The 20,783-nt window shown below is 41.9% G+C and overlaps 2 protein-coding genes across 4 annotated transcripts in view; one reads left to right on the top strand and one right to left on the bottom strand.

The window, feature by feature from the left end:
* Nucleotides 1-2,931, top strand: part of PIK3R4 (phosphoinositide-3-kinase regulatory subunit 4) — a 68,037-nt gene extending 65,106 nt beyond the window's left edge. For all 3 annotated transcript variants that reach the window (XM_055136171.1, XM_055136170.1, XM_055136172.1), the window contains exon 20: nucleotides 142-2,931. In XM_055136171.1, the coding sequence (XP_054992146.1) occupies nucleotides 142-312 (171 nt within the window). In that variant the 3' untranslated portion in view covers nucleotides 313-2,931. The remainder of the gene's footprint in view (nucleotides 1-141) is intronic.
* A 3,284-nt stretch (nucleotides 2,932-6,215) lies between these two features.
* Nucleotides 6,216-20,783, bottom strand: part of COL6A6 (collagen type VI alpha 6 chain) — a 113,303-nt gene continuing 98,735 nt past the window's right edge. Inside the window, 2 exon segments of the mRNA XM_004603930.3 lie at nucleotides 6,216-6,423; nucleotides 16,949-17,042. Of these exon segments, the coding sequence (XP_004603987.3) occupies nucleotides 6,216-6,423; nucleotides 16,949-17,042 (302 nt within the window).

Consider the following 20,783-nt stretch of genomic DNA (forward strand, 5'->3'; position numbering starts at 1 on the left):
GAGAGTCTTGAGTGCCAGATGACTTCACAAGAGGCATTAACTTGAACAAATATATCCCAGAAGCATGAGTACTGTGAGGAGCAGAACGGGGTACTGGTTTTTAACTCCTGCTCTTCTCTTTGACTTTTGACTTTCAAACAGGAAATTCAGAATAAGCAGAAGGTAGGACCCAGTGATGACACCCCTCGGAGGGGACCGGAGTCTCTGCCTGTGGGACATCATGACATCATCACCGATGTCGCCACATTCCAGACGACACAGGGCTTCATTGTCACTGCATCTAGAGACGGAATCGTTAAGGTGTGGAAATGAACGCCTGGTGATCTTGTATAGTTTGTAATAACATAACTCAAAACTATAGCATAACTCAGAACTCAAAACAGAAGGTATTTTTAGATAACATAAGCGAGAATGCGTTCATTTGCTTATATTTAAAATCATGTTGCTGTTTCATGATTGAACATGTCCCACCCACGGTGGTTAAAGGAAGTTGCACTTAGCTAGGGTACTCTTGTATGTCTCTGCAAGAGGCAGCCAGATGACAGTGTCTGAGGCTTTGTGACTTTGTGTCATTGAAACGAGGAATTGAAAATGTTAAGACTTGAAGAGCTCTGTTTACTTTGTATTGAAAAAGATGCTTGTAAGCTATTATAATAAAGACATTTTTGCTATCAAAATGCTATTCAAGCCAGTCAATAAACTATATTGAAACTTCTAACGGGCTTTTTTGGTTGGTGTTTGAAGCTTCAGAAAAAGACTAAAGTTTCTGTTCTATTTGCTTTCAAGAATTGGACTTAGTGACAGAAGGATATTTTCTGCCCACGTTTCTGTGTTGTGCTCTTTCTGCCTTATCACCCAGTTTCTTAAACTGGGGCATAGCCCCATATGTTGCTTAACTGAGCGGGTGGATGTCCACGTAAAGTTAGATAACAGTTAAATGTTTCTGAAGACACATTATCAGAGGTTAATTCAAAATCACTGTAATGCAAGCAGCTCTCCCATGTTGCAGTTTTGGGGCACAAAGGATCCGAGTGGAAAGTTTTAAGAAGTCGTGTTTTCTCTTACCTTTCTCCCTGTGCGTGTATTGTCTGCTTGTGATTTCTGACACTATAGACTCAATCTCTTACATATCAGATCGACAGACATGTTGCCTCTTCCTGGCCATCATTACTTTTTCTTTTTATAGACTAAGGAATTCTGAAAGTTGGCTCCTCAGCTTGCTTTGAACTAGAATTTTTAATATGTATTAAAAATTATTTCATGCATATAGATAGGAAAATAAAGGAATTAAAATGTTGGAAATAGCAAAATTTAAGGATTATTGGAGACCAGTCTGTTTTTACTCTGTTTGCCATCCACTTGCAGAGAGGTATATGATACTAAAAATAATCTGGGCTGGATGGGGCTGGAGAGATAGCACAGCGGGTAGGGCGTTTGCCTTGAACGCGGCCGACCCGGGTTCGAATCCCAGCATCTCATATGGTCCCCTGAGCATCGCCAGGAGTAATTCCTGAGTACATGAGGCAGGAGTAACCCCTGTACATCGCTGGGTGTGACCCAAAAAGCAAAAAAAAAAAAAAAAAAAAAATTGGGCTGGCAAGGTAGCACAGCAGGTAGGGTGCTTTCCTTGCACACAGCTGACCTAGGCTTGATCCCCACCCCCACGTACCATCCCCCGAGCCGCACTAGGGGTGATCTCAGTGCACAGAGCCAGGAGAAAACCCTCAGCACCACTAGGTGTGGCCCCCAGCCAGAAAATATTTACATATCTATTCATCTATCCATATATGTACATACATACATGTATATATGTACATCTAGTTTGAAATTAATAATATGATTGCACAACACAAAGGTGAATAGTCTAGGGAAAATACTAATGAGAAATATTCCAAAATTAATTTTTCTATGACATTAATATAGCTATGGTAGTGCAGCATGCAACATTGTGTCTAACTTCAGTAACAAATACTCAGGAGTGAAACTGGAAACTCCCTTTATGGAGAAAGGCCCAGGTCAGGAGTGACTGATGGCCTCTGACCAGACCAGCTATCTTACAGGGTTGACAAGTTTGACGTGGACATAGCATGCCTCTGTTTCCCTTAAAGCCTGATTGTGCCACATTTACAGAATTTCGATTATTTTTCTTGTTTGTTTTTGTGCCACAATTGGCTGTGCTGAAGGATTATTCCTAACTCTGTGCTCAGTGATTATTCCTGGTGGGGCTTGGGGGACCATATGGGGTCCTGGGGAATAAAACCTGGGTTGGCCGAGTGCAAGGAAAGTTCATTATCTGCTGTGCTATGCTCAGACCCCTCTACAGAGTTTCTAACTTCTAAGTAAGAGAATCTGCAAAATTAGGGGAATTTTTTCTCTTTTTGAGCCATAAACTGTCATCTTGAAAATGGACATGAAAGCCTGTTGCCATTGTGTGTGACTGTGATATTTAGCCTTTCTACACCTGCAGGCTGCTAAGGCAGAAATAAAAGCATTATAGCAAGAAGATACATCAGTATTTATAATCGGTATTTGTACGTGATCCAGGCATACCATGTGTGAAGTGATGATAACTTTCATGGACTAGCTGGAAATTTCTGCAAACCAGCACTGGAAGTTGAATGTCTGTTGTAGGGGCCGGAGAGGTAGTGCAGTGAGTAGGGTGTTTTCCTTGCACATGGCCAACCTGGATTAGATCCCTGGCATCCTATATGGTCCCCTGAGCTTGTTAGGAGTGAATGCTGAGCTCAGCCAGGAGTAACCCCTGAGTGCAGCCGGATGTGACCCTAAAACAAAGAGTGAAATGTCTGGTATAAACTATAAGACTTCTAAGCCTGCTAAGGAAAAACATTCCAAGCTTCTGGACGATAAAGTCTCTTCCCCCAATCTCTGCCCCAGAAAAAAATCTCGCTTTAAAGATAGTCTTTTTTCTTTTATTTTTTTTTTGGGGGGGGGGTGCTGAGTGATAGCACAGCGGATAGGGCGTTTGCCTTGCACGTGGCCGACCTGGGTTCTATCCCCGGCATCCCATATGGTCCCCTGAGCACTTCCAGGGGTAATTCCTGAGTGTAGAGCCAGGAGTAACCCCTGTGCATCGCCAGGTGTGACCCAAAAAGCAAAAAATAAAAAAAATAAATAAAGATAGTCTTTTTTTGGGGGGGTGGGGGGGGCCACACCTGGCAGTGCACAGGGCTTATTCCTGGCTCTGCACTCAGGAATTACTCCTGGTGGTGCTCAGGGGACCATATGGGATGCTGGGAATTGAACCCGGGTCAGCTGCGTGCATGGCAAATGCCCTACCCGCTGTGCTATCACTCTAGCCTTTAAAGATAGTCTTTTGAAGATGAAATTATACAGTTGGCTGCAACTGGGGTAGAACTAAAGGTACCATGTGAAGCAAGAATAAATTGGGAGGGAAAAGGACAAATATTTGACGATCTCATTCATCTGTCACATATAGAGAAGCAAAACAAGGGTATAGACATTATAGAATGATAAACTTTGGCTTGAATTATAGATCCAAGAGTACCAAGCAAGGGATGGGAGAATGGGTTGGGCGGAATGATGAGGTAGCAAAGGATACTGGTGGAGGGGCCTGGGCCTCTCTTGGTGATTGTGAGGTGAGGAAGTAGTGTACATCAGAACCGCAAACAACATTATGTGACCCAAACCACAAGTAGTAAGTAAATATCCCAGACAAGCTTGATAAAATTTTATGTAATAGGTGCACGTATGCTTGTTTATGAGAAATGCATAGTTTACTGATGATAATTTGTGCGATGCATGTTGAATTACAGCATGTTTTTTTTCAACTTCTTTAAGTCAGTCAAAGCAAAGTGCTTTTGTAGGCTCAAAACTTACATTTACACATTTTTCTTCATGGCATGAAAAACTACTATAGTAGTGTCTAATCACTCTATCACTGTCATCCTGTTGTTCATTGTTTTACTGGAGCGAGCACCAGGAACGTCTCCATTCATCCCAGACCTGAGATTTTCAGCAGCCTCTCCTTATTCGTTTTCCCCAAAGATTGGAGGCTCTTTCCAGGGTCAGGGGAATGAGACCTGTTATTGTTACTGTATTTGGCATATTGAATGTGCCACGGGGAGCTTGCCAGGCTCTTCCGTGCGATAGTTTCTAATAATGAACAAAAAATGAATCATTTGAATTGCTACTGGATATTATAAACACCGATGCCACTTGAACTTGCATCTGTTTGAACATGCCCGGAACTGGGGGCCTATGTCCTTTATAATCAATTAACTTACTTTTAAAATTGTTTTTATTGTAGTGTAGGGTTCCAAGAGTTTTCTTAGAGTGTTCATGTTTATGGTATCAATATGCACCCCACCACTACCAACATGCCCGTGAACCCCCACCCCATTTGTCACCTCCAATCTCATCTCCTACCCCCTTCATTCATGCCTCCATTGTTGATTGGCGATAATAAATTTTTAAACCAGAGACATCATTGATTGTGCTTCTTGATTTAAATAGGATTCTATTTCATTTGCAATGCATTTTCCCTCTTTCAGGAGAAAGAAGCCATGGAAGATGTTAAAATTAAGGATTAATGTTATTTTTTTATCCGAATGATTATTAATTTTCATATTAATTTAAAAAATATTCCACACGCTAAAATAAATCTGTTACCAAGGGGATATTTACCATTCTTTATTGATCCATGCAGAAAAAAAAAAGACTTCTAACAAGTATTTTGCACTATAAACAGGAACGTTTGTTTATTTCAAGGATAACCAGAAAAACACTCAATTAAAACAGCTCCTAAAACTTTTCCTGAAAGCACCACTTGGAATAATCTGAAGAAACTGGATACTTTGTTCCTGTATATAACCTGAGTCTGATTATGATATCTAACCCCTGCTCCTCTGAAGACATTGAGAGCTTTCTTTATGAAGCTGTCTGAGGAAGGACAGCAGAAATACCTTCATAAAATACTGCAGAACGTTTGGGTTTTATGAAGATATCTCCTGGTCTTCGGGCTCAGTAACCAGTGACTTCACACATCTAAGCAGGGACTCCTTGTTTGCTGCAAGAATGATAGTCTGCTTAGCAAGGCCTTTGCTACGAGTGAGGGAGCCAGCTCTAAGATCCCAGTAGGGTACCTAAGTGAAAAGGTGTTGCTGGGGCAGTTGGTGGTTGCCAATATCAGCCTGTAATCTTAGGAGTAGGTGATGTGATTTGGGTGGGGGATGAAAGAATGCATTGAGCCTTCAGAGCATGCTGCAAGACGGGAGGTGCTTGTAAGTCTTTTCCAGCTTGAAAAATCTGATTTCTTTCACTCCGCCCCCCGCCCCCAGCCCCGTAAGGACTTTTCATCCAAAATCAGAATTCATTTGAGATCATTTTCCGAATCCTGCCAGTCCTGCTTGGTGATCCAATTATTCTTGATGGGTAAAAGAAACTCAAGAATTTCACCCACGACAGTTGTGTCTTGTCTTGACCTGTGTCAAGAATATGTGGATTCGTTATTAAAAAATAATAGGATGAAAATCCTTCGGAATGGCCTACCAGGATATATAATAAAGCTCAAAAGCAGTAATTGGTGCTTTGGAAAAATGAGACTCTGAGTTACAGAAGGTTTGGAGATGGCGGAAATCCCCTGCCTCTCACTTGTCCAAACAGTTGGAGAAGGTGAGATGAGGTCTTCTCCAGTCGGCCTGGTGAGATAGAGGTATGTCGGAATGAGATTGCTGGACTTGCAATTTTTCTAAATTACGACATACAAACAGCTTTTCTAGGTAAATCTTGGGGCCTCCCAAAACATGAACCCTTGGTCAAGCAGATGGACATCTAAGTAAAACGGAATTGAAGGCTTGGTTTGCAGAGCGCTTGAGAATCAGCATTACTTAGATGTGTGCATCACATAACGTTTGCTTTCAGATTACAGCTCCATTAGATTTTCAAAACGCTTCTCCATCCTTATATCATTTAATGAAAACAGTTCTTGAACATATCCATTTTAGGGGGTCTGGAGTAACCAGAAAGAGAGAAATGGATGAGATAAATCTCATTTCCAAGAAAAGCACGGGGTGGAGCTGAAGTTTCCAGTAATCTACAATCTGTTGCGTCTTTGTCCCTCCAAAGTGGAACCCCAGAGCTGGGCACTTTTCCATATACAAGGAGCCTCCACCACCAAGGTCACGCCATCATGCAGCGATTGATGCAGTCTTGCCGTGCTTCCTAAGGAGAATTCTTCAAACACTTCCTTTATCATGTCACTTGGGAGCCGCTTTAATCACCTTTTCCCCACTTGTAATGGTATGGGGAAGACTTTTGGTCAAATGTCTAACAGTTTTTTCACTGCTCCCTGTTGCTGCTCTGGGAGTAAATTTTTTATCTTGGAAGAATTTGGCCTTCTGTAATGCTTCTTTGAGGATAGCTTTTTGTGGTCCAGGAGCAAAGCTGTAACACAAAGAGAGACATCTTAAGAGGTAAACTGCCATTCCAACTTGGACCGTATTAGTCCATCTTTCCCCCTAAGTTCATTATTGTATCCATTTTATATTGCATTCTTCCCTGAGAGTAATTATAGTAAGATTATGATGAAATCTGGGGATTTACGCAGGGAAGATATACCAAGAACTCATGAATTAAAACTAGTCAAAATAGCAACTATTCATTCAGCAGGGAAGTTTCTTCACGGGACATGATGCCCTAGAACAAGTATGACTGATTCTTGATTATTCAGATTGGGGTCAAATGGTGCCTCTCTGGGCAACACCCTGCATTTTCCAGTCTCATTTCCTCTTCTGGTCATAGAGAACAACAGGTTTTTTTGTTTTGTTTTTGTTTTTTTACAACATCACTTGAGATTTTTATGTCTTTTTTTTTTATTTGTAATGTGTTTTGTTCTATTCTCCATCCTTCCAGCCTCTCAGAGAAAGTTTCAAGAAAACTATCCAATCAGAGTTATCCCAGGAACCCAGGACAGTGTTTAACAAATAACAGATGCTCAAAATAGTATATGTCTAGTGAAAGTGCAAATGAATTTGTTCTTTCCTCTATCCAAGTGTTCACCGCTTGCTCTATAGAAGGCCCAGTGTTAAGTACAGGAAGTGTGAGATGTGCCCAGTCTGACCAGCTCAAAGTCGGCCATGGGGTCTTGAGTAACCCAGCAGTGACGGAGAGCTCGAGTCAGCTTCTGGAAGGTCTTGGTAAACTAGACAGAAATTAGGGAATAAGGAAGTGCCTGGTAGAAGTTGTGGACAGTCCACAAAACTTCCAGTGCACCCCTGCCATCTTTGCTAGCCACAAGGAGGAGTCACTATTAGTCTTTTGTGACTATTAGCACTGCACTGTAGCACTGTCGTCTGGGTGTTCATCGATTTGCTCGAGCGGGCACCAGTAACGTCTCCATTGTGAGACTTGTTGTTGCTGTTGTTTTGGCATACTGAATATGCCATGGGTAGCTTGCCAGGCTCTGCCATGCTGGCGGAATACTCTCAGTAGCTTGCTGGGCTCTCCGAGAGGGGCAGAAGAATCGAACCCGGGTTGGCAGTTTCAGAAGCTCTTGGATAAGGGTATGGAGTCTGCCACATACACTCCATACTTTTAGAAAGAATGTGAGAATCCAGAGGCATGAGAAAACTTGGTAAAACTGATAAGCCTCATTTGAAGGGCTGAATTGCAGTTCAATAAAGATCCAAATGATAAAACATTGAGATAAGAATAGTGACAAAACCCATTTTTCCACCTTTGGGTTCTCTCATTCTTTCTCTCTCTCTCTCTCTCTCTCTCTCTCTCTCTCTCTCTCTCACACACACACACACACACACACACACGCACAAACACACACACATGCATCCACACATACACATACACGTGTAGAAAAGGAGTAATGGAACAGCAGAGAAAGCTCCCAGTGATTTTACTTCAATCTCTCAGACTCATCACACTCTTTTTTCACCTTTAAAGACAGGACGATGGAGGCCACCAAAACAACATGTCTTCTGCAAAACCTCAAAACTTATATGCACTGTGTGCACATGTAGATTCTGAAGCTTCAACCCAGCAGTGAATGTCTACTCATGCAATACCTTGCTGACCCACAAATTTCTCCAGGCATCACAGCTATGACCACATTTCAGTAAAGATACAATTTTTTTCACCCCTTCCAACTTTTGCTTTTCCTTCCCCCCCCCCCAATTTTTCTCTGTGTTTGGGATCAAACCTGGCAGTGCTCAGAAGTTGCACTAATACAATACCAGAGACCATGAGGTGCCAGAGATCAAACTCAGGGGTCCTGCATACAAAGCACTTGCTGAAATCCTTTAAGCCATTTCCTTAGTTCCCCAGTTTCTTAATTTAGTATTGTGAATTCTAGTTCTCCAAAGTTAATGATTGTCTATAACTATAGAATGACTCTACCAAATTATGGACAGTGCAGTCATTTGAGTCTAATTCACTTCTCGTGATTCGAGCTTATTTTATTTGTACTAGCCCTCACCTCCTCTGAGCCCCTCCCATCCCATCTTGTGCCTCCTTTTCCATCTCTTGCCTTGGATTCTTTTCATGGTGAGTTATGGTTTCTTCCTCTTGGTTAAGAAAAAGGTCATTAAATTGGAACTGCTTCTAAAGCATGACATGGCTACTTTTTCCCCCTTAATAATAAAAAGAAATACTTTTATTCTCAGAAGGGTGGACCATATTGACTATATGTATAAATTATGTCTTCATAGTGCTGTGTATAAGAATTTGGTACAAATAACTGGATAAGAATAGTGGGGAGTCATACAGACTTTTTCTTTCTTTTTCTTTATTGCTCAGATACTTTTCAGATACTCCACTCATAAGTAGTTGAGATAAACACACAAAAAAATGTACAGACAACTCACTTTACAACTTGTATCTTGCTCCACTAACACTTGTGGAAATATGTGGGGAAAAGATTAAAATGAGGAGGGCGAGACTAACTAGATTTCAGTTCTTCTTGATCAAGTTCTGCCATCTTTGTGGATAAGCAAGAGTCAGACTGCTGCATTGGAGCAGAACTGAAGTTTCTCTTTCCAGAACTCTTATTACACATTTTGTGTGTTCAGAATGCACACTTTGGAAAGTAGAATGACAACAGATGTATTACTCAGATGACATTGGCAAATACCTATGTTTTCAATTCAGTTGTTTGGTCTCTGGACACAGCTTTAAAGTCTGGACCAGTGCTTTCCTGATTGCAGAGTGTAACAACCAGGTGGTTTTCTGTCTGTTTCTGTCTGTGAGTTGATCTAAGTGCTAATCAAGAGACTAAGAATGTCGCTGGCTATTTGTCCCTTGGTTGCTTGTGATTTGGTTCTGTTCCTTTTCTGTTCCAACTATTAAGGGCCGGTTTCTACCTGTACCTCCCAAAATTTCATACACAAGTGTGTAATTATTAAGCATGTCACTCTGAGACTTGCGATGCCATTTTTATGGCCAGACCTATGGCCCAGCAAGTATTCTTTTCTCCTTCAATCCTGCATACTCAGGTCTTTGCTTCTCTTGAATAACTCAGGTAGGGCATCTCAGAAGCAGCAAAATAGCTTTTAGCTTTTCATTGTAATCTTTGGTCTCTTAGAAAAGGAAACACGTTTTCAGGAAATTCACAAATATGTCTCCATTCCTATGAGGCCCCAGTAGCCTTTCAGACACATGGGAAAAGCAGTTGCCCCTTGAATATGTAGAGGCAGTTGGAGAAGGGGGGAAGATATGAACTACCCAGAACCACTGTGAAGCTCCAAACCTGCTAAGATTGTACTTCAAAGTGGGGATCATATAAGTGGGGAGCAGTCTCCAAAAATGCCTTTTAGTTTGTGTGTACCGGCTCCAGCATCTCTGCCTTTGATCAACTGCATCCTATGTGGATGGAGCCCAGTGGAAATCCAAGTGGAAATCTCCTTTCCTCACTGCCTGAAGTCACCAGCAGGGGGCGCCCTGCTCTCGGTGGAGATTGAGCAGCCCAGGAACTCGGTTTCAGGCTTGACTTCAGCCGTCTGGTGCTGGACAGTTCCCCTGTCTCTGGGCGCCCAAGACTTTTCGCAGAGGGTTGGAAGCTTTCGGAGCTTTTGGGTGGGGCATACTTCTCGAGCCCTTCTCCACAGAAATGCCCACATTGCACAATAATCATAGACACACCACCAAAGGTATATGCTATTGTGTGATTTCCAGGGGGTGGTGCACATCTGGTTTTAGATGTGTGTGTGTGTGTGTGTGTGTGTGTGGTGTGTGTGTGTGTGTAGGTACAACAGGGTTTATCCCTGAAACACTCCCTTAACTACCTGATTTTAATTATTTCTAACTTATAAAATGCAAATAATATATTAATACAATATATGTGACATATATAAAACTATAAAAGCCATCTCTTGCTTTGTTGATACTCACATATTGCATATCTCATAGCTTAAGGCCTACTCATTCCTTTCTTTGGGAATATTCTGTTCTATTCTCCATAACATTTTAGGAACAATATTTTGCTTACTAGTTTTTAGTTTAAACAGTTTCCCTTACATGGAGACATGATTGATATACTGGAAATTGAAAAGATGAGACAGTGGTGAGGGGATCTTGACACTCTAGTGGACAGATTGATATAGCAGCGCTGAAATTATAAAACAACGATTTCAATACCACTTTCAATGATGATACCTCAATTTTAAAAAAATGAACTTAAAAATAAGTATACTCTCAGAAGGCAGCTGGAATAGAGAAGGGAAATGATGCCCCTTGAGTTGAATCACTAAGAAAATGATGGCTGGAAAAATCAGTCGGGATGGGAGATGTGTGCTGAAAGTAGACAATGGATCAAACATGATAACCTCTCAGTATCTGTATTGCAAACCGTAATGCCCAAATGTAGAGAGAGAGAGAGTATGGGGAATATTGTCTGCCATAGAGGCAGGGGGAGGGCGAGAAAGGGAGGTATACTGGGAATATTGGTAGTGGGGAATGTACACTGGTGGAGGGATGGGTGTTTGATCATTGTGTGATTATAACCCAAACATGAAAGCTTGCAACTATCTCACGGTTATTCAATGAAATAAAAAAAATAAGTATACTCTCTACTTTAAAAAATGGAGATCTAATGCAGAGACCTCCCTGGATGATTTTAATTATTCAAAAAAAAGGAATTCTACACTTTTTTTAGGATAAAGTTTATTATTTAACAAAATCAGACTATCTCCCCTCCATAATGTATAAATTAGTGGCTAAAATGGTGTTTTTAAAAAGTTGTTCAAACTAATATATTACATTTGATATCCACACAAATCCTCCCACCATCACACCTTCCCACCACCATTATTAAATTTTCCTACCACCACCCAAAAGCAGGCCTTAAATAATTTATTTTGTATTACTTTTTGTGACTAATCTAAAAATGATCCCAAAAAATTTCCTTAGGGGCTGGAGTGATAGCACAGTGGGTAGGGCGTTGCCTTGCATGCGGCTGACCTGGGTTCAATCCCCAGCATCCCATATGGTCCCCTGAGCACTGCCAGGAGTTAATTCCTGAGTGCAGAGCCAGGAGTAACCCAAAAAGCAAAAAAAAAAAAAAACAAAAACAAAATGTTTCCTTAGAGGAAAGTTTGTGAAAATTGTTGTATCTCATCCTGGAGCTGTTTTGTTCTTTATAAAAGATTACTAACATGTTGTTACAAGTTAAACTTTGTGTGGTTATATATTATTATTATTATTATTATTATTATTAATCAATAAATACTTCTACTTTACACCCCACCCAATGTGGTGTGCTACTCCTGGTACACCAGTGACATAGAGTATGAGATGAGAGCAACTGTGAATGTGGCTGCACACTCCAGGAATGCTAAAATTTTAAATAGGGTGATATAGCTGGAGTTAAGGGTTTTTTTGTTTTGTTTTGTTTTGTTTTTTCTTTTTGGGTCACATCGGCAATGCACAGGGGTTACTCCTGGCTCTAAACTCAAGAACTACCCCTGGTGGTGCTCAGGAGACCATATGGGATGCTGGGAATCGAACCCAGATCAGCCGCATGCAAGGCAAACGCCCTACCCACTGTGCTATCACTCCAGCCCCTGGAGTTAAGTTTTTAACTGGGTGGTGACTTTGGGGTACAGAGACATCTCTGCAGCTTGTTGCTCTCTTCCAAGATTTATTTGTGACTCTCTGGATCATGGTCATTAATGAGCTTATATGGTGCCAGAGGCAGTTCATGGGCGTGACTACCAGGCTCCCGGAAGCACAGGGAGATAGGGGAGGTTGCCCATTCCCAACTCCATGAGAGCCTGGAGATTTTGGTCACAAAACCAGCATACCCGTGTTTTTCAACAGATTCACTCACGCAGGAGGCTCCTCCCGGGTCTGTGGAGGTTGGCTGTGAGCATGGTGGTGATTTGGTTCTGGAGGTTTTTAGTTGCCAGGGCTCTGTTTGGGCAGGTTGTGGGCTCATCCACCCCCTTCTACACGTTCTGACATGGAACATTTTGTTGTACAGTTGGAATCACTTTTACATTTATAACATTATTAATTTAGAAACATGATTTAAATTTGAAAATATAGGGGCTCTGGATTTTTCTAATTATTTCAACTCAGTTGCATTGTGATCAATACCATTTGGATGGTATGATACTAGTTCTTAGAGATTTCATGACTCTTGCTTTCAAAGATGAAAATTGAGTAGTTAGTACTGTGATCACTCCATTTTTATTCAAGAGTTGTTAATTTGTTCCACCACCACCTCTAGTATTCTATACATGAGTAGCTCATTTTTCTGTGCAGGGGTCTGTAAGGAGTTCATTAAGTCTATGTTGTTACTGATAATTAAATCTTTTATATCTTGGCTAGTTTTTGGCTGCATAATCTTTCAATATTCAAACTCACGTATTGAAATCTCCAACTCAAATGATATTTCAATTGCCATCTTCCCTCATAATTCTCAATATACATTTCATGTATCTTAAGGCAATTTCATTGCCCTCTTAAAATTTTAGAATTGTAACTTCTTCATGAATTGAACCTTTGGTTGTCATGTAGTGACTTTTTTATACCTACCAAGTGTTTTTGCTTCCTCTGGAATTTTAATTATCATAAGCCTTATGATCACAAACTTTATACAATTTCACTCAAGCAAAAATGCTTCTTTGGGGGCCGGAGCGATAGCACAGCGGGTAGGGCGTTTGCCTTGCATGCGGCCGACCCGGGTTCGATCCCCGGCATCCCATATGGTCCCCCAAGCACCGCCAGGAGTAATTCCTGAGTGCAGAGCCAGGAGTAACCCCTGAGCATCGCTGGGTGTGACCCAAAAAGCAAAAAAAAAAAAAAAAATGCTTCTTTGATGAATTGTCAAAGTTACCATTACCAGTTCTACATATACTGTGATTCTACTGAGGTGTGTATTTTTTGAATGACTACTTAAGACGCAATCTTGGATTATAGTTTACCTAAACTTAGTAAAGAATCCACAAGCTGTGCAGAGTAGTACGGTGGTTAAAGTGTTTGTCTTAGATGCAGCTGACCCAGATTTTATCTCGAGCACCTCATACAGTCCCTGAGTCTTAGTCCTTCCAGGAATAAGTCTTGAGAACATCCAGGTATGGCCCAACCTTCCCCTCACCCCACCCCTCCCCCCTCCCCACACATCCCAAGTAAGAATTTACAAATTTGCCACTATATCTTATATCTTACACTAAATTTTAGACTTTATGGATGATCTATGTGAGAAGTGTTAATCTTTATTTTCTATTATGCACAAATCACACTATAGTGTGATCTCATTAAGTAAATGAAGTCATTAAGTAAAAGGTTACTATTTTAGATTCAGGGGATTTTAATTAAATTGGCATATTAAAGATAATAAAGGTAAAATGGACGTTGCCTGCTCATCTTTAGCCCTTGTTGTTACCAGGCTCACGAGTACAACTTGAAACACACTCAATCTTCCTCTGTGTGATGAGACAGTAAAGGGGTTTTCTCAGTATTTAAATGTGTGTGCATATCTGCTATATATGTTATATAAGCTTAAATATAAACCCAATCTACTGATTTTGAGGGATCATTCAGCATCTCAAAAAGATGACATAACCTGTAGAATCCAATAGTAGTATTAGAAGGGAAAATCAGTGATTGTACTTGCTGAACTGAAATTATTATCAAAATTCAAGAAGCTGATTATTTTCATTTATATGTAACCCAGGCTTTTGGGGTTTTGTTTTGGGGCCACACTCAGCAGTGCTCAGGAATTACTCCTGGCTCTGCACTCAGGGTCACTCCAGAACACCATCTGGGGTTCCGGGGGTTGAGCCTGGACCAGACTCGTGCCAGGCAAGTGCCTTATCTGCTGTACTATCTCTCTGGCCCCAGTCCAAACATATTTAAATCAGGAATGTCCAACAAAAATGTTCAACCAGTCATTCTGGTAAATGAGATCAATTTATGGCCCACATTCAAAGTCACGAGCTCTCTGTGATGTAATGTATAAGGCAGTGCCAACTCTACTCCTTAGTAGCTTTCTGGAGATAAGCTATCCACCCTGCCTTTCCTGAACTCCCAGCAATGATCATTTCTGTCTGAGGGATGTACTTCTGGAATCCTGCAAACCCTTCTGCACTCTCTGCTCTTTCCAGGTCATGCTTTTGTGCACAGCATCTGAAAACCCCACGAACACCTCAGAGTTGCACCTGGCTTTTGCCCAGACTATGGCACTCTGGCTCAGTCTTTTTTATTTCTTTTTTTTTTTTGGTCACACCCTGTGATGCATAGGGGTTACTCCTGCCTCATACACCACTCAGGAATCACTCCTGGCGATGTTCGGGGGACCATATGGGATGCTGGGAATCGAACCCGGGTTGGCCATGTGCAAGGCAAATGCCCTACCCGCTGTGCTATTGCTCCAGCCCCTCTGGCTAAGTCTTGTCCACGCGTTGCCTTCTCACACAGGGGGCGCTAGGCCTGGGTGGGATGAGGATCTCTCTGTTCTGCTCAATTATCATCTTTGATGATGGATCTGTCTTCATGTATGACACAAACATTCCATCCAAAAAGCAGTTTCTAGGGCTGAAACTATAGCACAGCTGGTAGGGCGTTTGCTTTGCATGCAGCTGAACTGGGTTCGATTTCCAGCATCCCATATGGTCCCCCGAGCACTGCCGGGAGTAGGGAGTAATTCCTGAGTGCAGAGCCATGAATGACCCCTGTGCATCATCGGGTGTGACCCAAAAAGCAAAAAAAAAAAAAGCAGTTTCTGTTTATTTGTTGTTTTCCTTTTTGACGGAAATAGGTCTTGTGTTCTGATGAACATGCCTTATTCTGCCCTCATCCAGTGCTTTCCTCATTAGTCCAAACATTTCCAGCAAGAACATAACTGACATCACCTCCCACTGTCCTACCTAAAGGAGCACAGAAAGCCAGATTCTCAGTCGTAGTGGCCACTGCTGGGTGTCACTATCAAAAGGCACATTTTCCTTTTTGTGATTTTTTGTGATTAGGTAAGTGATTCTATGAAACTGTAAATAGTTTGCAACAATTTGTCACCCACTGGATTTGGCAGTTTTTGATCCCTGCCTGACTCACAAATTGACTATTTCGAATTCTACCATTTCTTCTACATTTATTTGCTAGTGTTCTTGTCCAAAAAAGAAAAAAGAAAATGATTTTTCCTTTGTTCTTCCCCTCCACATTTTTTTGGATAAAAATATAGACGTGTGTATTTTTAAAATTCAACATGCTGTAAATCATTGCCCTCTTTATTTTTCCTATGTTCAAACACATTCTGGGCAAACAATATACTTTTCCTGCTGCAACCTACTATAAAGGATTTTACTCAGGAACCTTGACTCCTTTTGGTGGGGAATAATTTTTTTTTAATTTTATTGAGTCACTGTGAGATAGTTACAAGCTTTCATGTTTGGGTTACAATCACACAATGATCAAACACCCATCCCTCCACCAGTGCACATTCCCCACCACCAATATCCTAGGCATATCCCCCTTCCCCACCCTCTCCCTGCCTCCATGGCAAACAATATTCCCCCATACTCTCCACTTTGGGGCATTATGGCTTGCAACACAGACACTGAGAGGTCATCATGTTTGGTCCATTATTTACTTTCGGCATGCACCTCCCATCCCGACTGATTCCTCCAGCCATCATTTTCTTAGTGATCCCTTCTCTATTCTATCTGCCTTCTCCCCTCCACTCATGAAGCAGGCTTCCACCAATGGGACAATCCTCCTGGCGCTTATATCTATTGTCCTTGGGTGTCGGTCTTGTGTTCTTTTATACTCCACAAATGAGTGCAGTCCTTCTATATCTATCCCTCTCTTTTGACTCATTTCACATAGCATGGTACTCTCCATGTCTATCCACTTATAAGCAAATTTCATGACTTCATCTCTCCTAACAGCTGCATAGTATTCCATTGTGTGGATGTACCAAAGTTTCTTTAACCAATCATCTATTCTCAGGCACTTGGGTTATTTCCAGATTTTAGCTATTATGAACAGTGCTGCAATGAACATATAGGTACCGATGTCATTTCGACTGTGCTTTTTTGCATCCTCAGGATATATTCCCAGAAGTGGTATTGTGGGGTCATATGGAAGCTCAATTTCTAGTTTTTGAAGGACTGTCCATATTGTTTTCCAGAAAGGCTGGACCAGTTGGCATTCTGGTGGGGAATAATGTCAAGAAACTTAGATCTGGGTATCAGTTATATTCTTAGCTGCTGGTGTGCTCCTGTTGGTTGTTTTTAACAATCAATATTTTTTAACTTTAATAAAACACTATTAGGTTCTTTTTAATAGAAAAACCTGGCTATTTTTAATGACCCAGTGTTTCCTCAAATTATATTTTGGTCCCATGTTAAGAAGCCTTGGCCCAATAGAATGGGGGGAAGTGGATGAGGAGGAGGAAATGATAGAGGAAGAGAAGAAGGAAGAGAGCTTGTGTTCCTGTCAGGCAATCCCTGATGGATCATACCTTCGTAACAGCTGGGGTGATGGTCTGGCTTCTGTAGAGCTCAGCCTGCTGCACTTGCTTCTGAAGTTTATTGGAGGATATTTGTTGATTGCACCTAGGAAGAGAAAAATCTCTGATGAGTCTCTCTCAGGATTCTTAGCACAACATCCACTGCTGTAGACCCAAGTCACTTCACTACTCTTAGTATTAATCAACAATATCAAACTAAGATGGCTATGAGATGAGAGCATGCTTCCAAAACTGGGTTTAGAGAATATATGTCTACTGAACCTACAGATGGAGAATTCAACCAACTTATTTTTATTACGGGGGATACTCCCCCAAAGTGCTCAGAGGTGATGGAGACCACTTGTGGCAATTCTCAGCCCATCAGGCCAGCAGTGCATGAGAAGGTCTGAGGACGCGCTAAGGCTCTGTGGTGCCAGGGTTAAGAGGGTCACCCTGGTGAGGGCTTTGGTGACTCCAGGGGCACACCCAGGGTTTTTTGGGGGGCATGTAAGGGGCTCCAGAGCCACAACCAGCAGGGTTTGGGAGGCCATGCAGTTCCAGAGACTACAAGTGCCTTAACCTCTGCACTATCAACTAACTTTTTATTTATTTTTATTATTTTTTAACAATTAGTTTATTGTTTATTAGTATTTTTATTTAGCTTTTTTTCTAGATGTATAACTTTTATTTTATTTTTATTAAAATAACCATAATTACCAAGTTGTTTATTATACATTTTTTTCTGTCATTTAGTGTTGCAACACCACCAGTATGACCCCTCCACCAGTGTCCCCAGTTTCACAAACACAAGGCAAGTGCACTCCCGCTGAGTCACATCCCCGGATGAGCACTGGGTATTGAGTACCGGCCTCCTACATGCAAAGAAAGAGCTCAGCTTATTGAGCTATTTCTCTTGCCCCCGAGGGGGTCATTCTCCTAAATCTATGTTACATATTTTATTTTATTTTAATTTTTTTTGGTAGTTACAGATTTATACATTTTTGTGCTCATGTTTCCCCCATACAAAGTTTGAGAACCCATCCCTTCACCAGTTCCCATTCTCTACCACCAGTAAACCCAGCGTCCCTCCCACCCTCCCCAGTCCCGTCTCCCCTGACCCCACACTGCCACTATGGCACCTTTCCCTGGGGGTAGGAGGATTTCATTTGTCTAAGGGGGGATGGGTGAGAACCCTCCCGCCCTAAGGGACCCAACTCTGGCAGCTGATTTCCACTACCCAACTGCAGCTACGCTCCAGGCCGCTTTCTGGACACATTATAAGACACCTCCTATCCATTTTCCATAATTACCACACCATAGAGAGTAATATATATATATATATATGACTAGATGACTGTTATATACATATATACTATAATATGTTATTATATTATATATATAACAGTCATCTATATATATGCAGTATATATATATACACATACACACACACATATATACGTATATATATACACACACTATATATATGTGTGTGTGTGTGTGTGTGTATATATATATATATATATATATATATATATATACTGGCTGTCTTCCCTGGGGTCCCTAGAAGGGGATAGGCTCCAGCTTCCCTCCCCGCCCTAAGCAGAACTCCTGTGGCTGAAGACCTCTGGAGCCTTAGCCACAGCCAGGCTCAAGGTCCCTCTCCACATGTTCGGATGAGTGTCACGCATAAAGGTACCCGCAGAGGAACCCAGGTGTGTGGGACCCGGGGCTGAGACCTCCAAGCCTGTTTGGATTGGGACTGGGCCTCTTCCACCCACATTTCCCATTTTCCAGTAGCTAGGTGGTTACACCCAGGGACTGCCCCAGGTGCCATGTAATCCCTTGTTGGGAAGGACTAGTAAAGAGAGACTTCTAAAATCTCAGGGCTAGGATGAATGGAGATGTTACTGAGACCACTTGAGAAATTCGATGATCAACGGGATGATGATGATGATGATGATATATATATGTGTGTGATTTTATATATATATATATATATATATATATATATATATATATACACACACATATCAGAGAGCCCGGCAAGCTACCAAGAGTATCCCGCCCACACGGGCAGGCCTGGCAAGCCACCTGTGGCATATTCAATATGCCGAAAAGAGTAACAATTGGTCTCATTCCCTTGACCCTGAAAGAGCCTCCAATCGTTGGGAAAGATGAGTAAGGAGAGGGTGCTAAAATCTCAGGGCTGGGAGGGATGGAGATGTTACTGGTGCCTGCTGGAGTAAATCGACGAACAATGGGATGACAGTGACAGTGAATAATATAGTTTAAGTAATTATCATAAAATGGCCTAAAGAGTTTGGGTGTGGGGTGGGAATTTTTTTTTTTGTTTTATTTACATTTAGGAGATGCATGAGCAAGGGAGCACAGCTTCAAGCCACCGGGGCTTTGGGGGGGGGGGTGAAGATGGAAGACCCCACCGCCAGCCCTGGAGCAATAGCACAGTGGGTAGGCATTTGACTTGCATGCTGGCCGACCCAGTTTTGATACCTCTGCCCCTCTCAGAGAGCTTGGCAAGCTACCGAGAGTATCCCGCCTGCTCGGCAGAACCTGGCAAGCTTTCCATAGATATGCCAAAAACAGTAACAACAAGTCTCACAATGGAGACGTTACTGGTGCCTGCTTGGGCAAATCAATGAGCAATGGTGACAGTGACAGTGATCTACACTTAGCTCAGGGACCACTCTTGGAAGGCTTGGAAACCTTGTGTGGTATCAGGAATAACTCAGGCTGGCTGAATGTGCACAGGGACCTGCCTGCTATACTACTGGGCCCCAGGAAATGACATTTTAAATGGCCTCAGAATGAGTATTTCCTGAGAAGTTTCTCAAAGTGATGGTTTTTCTCTTACAAATACCTCCAGAGACCTCAGCTCCCACCTCCCCATCTTCTACCTTTTTTTTTCCTTTTTGGCCTAGCTCCTACATCTGTTTCTCTAACTACCATGTGACTAGTGAAAGAGGAAGCCTCAGCTTCTCCTTGCCAGCTGCTATAAGCAGCTCCACGTTGTAGCTGTCTCCATTCTACATCTTACACATTCCTACAAATTCCTGGGTTCTTTCTCAGGGAAGTTTGTAATTTCCCAAGACCATAAATTCTGCCATTGGCCTTGGCTCACAGACTAAGTGATCATGGGGCAGCACCTGGGCAGATGGTGGAATATATAACCGGAAAGGTCTTAAATAAGCAGATAGTCCCCACCAGCCTAAGTGGAAATGCAAGATGTTAATCCTATCTTAGCAACACAAATGGGCCTTCAACTAACAAGATGTCTTTGGGAATCAAATGGAAATCCTCTGCTTCTTCTCATTAAGAAACATAGATCAACTTTTCTTATTAACAACCCTCACCCCCTCGCAAAGCCATACTTAGTCCAGTACTGAGTTCCTCCCCCTGCTGGGAATTTCTTTCTCTTCTACATTTTAATGCATTTTTCTTTTTTTGAATAACTCTGAGTCTGATATTTTTGTTCTTCAAAAATATTGAAGAAACGGAAAACCCTGGACCAACAGAAAGACCTGCCATCACCCCTCCAGTATCACTAGAACTCTCCCGGGCATCTTGAGAAGATACAGATTCTGGTTCAGCATCTGAAATTCTGCATTTGTTGCCAGCTGGCGGATGATGCCAAGGCTATGGATCATAGACTCTGACTAAGAGTAGCAGAGGACAAGAGGACAGGACATCCCAGCTGACCTGACAAGTCCCCAAGCTCTCCAGATTTCAACTTCACTGCCCAATCACTATCCCTGCAGCTAACTGGTCTCACTGCATCATGTCAGGGGTGACGGCCCCAACAAAATCTTTGGTGTAACGTGTTGACACC

The sequence above is a fragment of the Sorex araneus genome, chromosome 4, assembly GCF_027595985.1.
Source record: "Sorex araneus isolate mSorAra2 chromosome 4, mSorAra2.pri, whole genome shotgun sequence".
Classification (NCBI taxonomy): domain Eukaryota; kingdom Metazoa; phylum Chordata; class Mammalia; order Eulipotyphla; family Soricidae; genus Sorex; species Sorex araneus.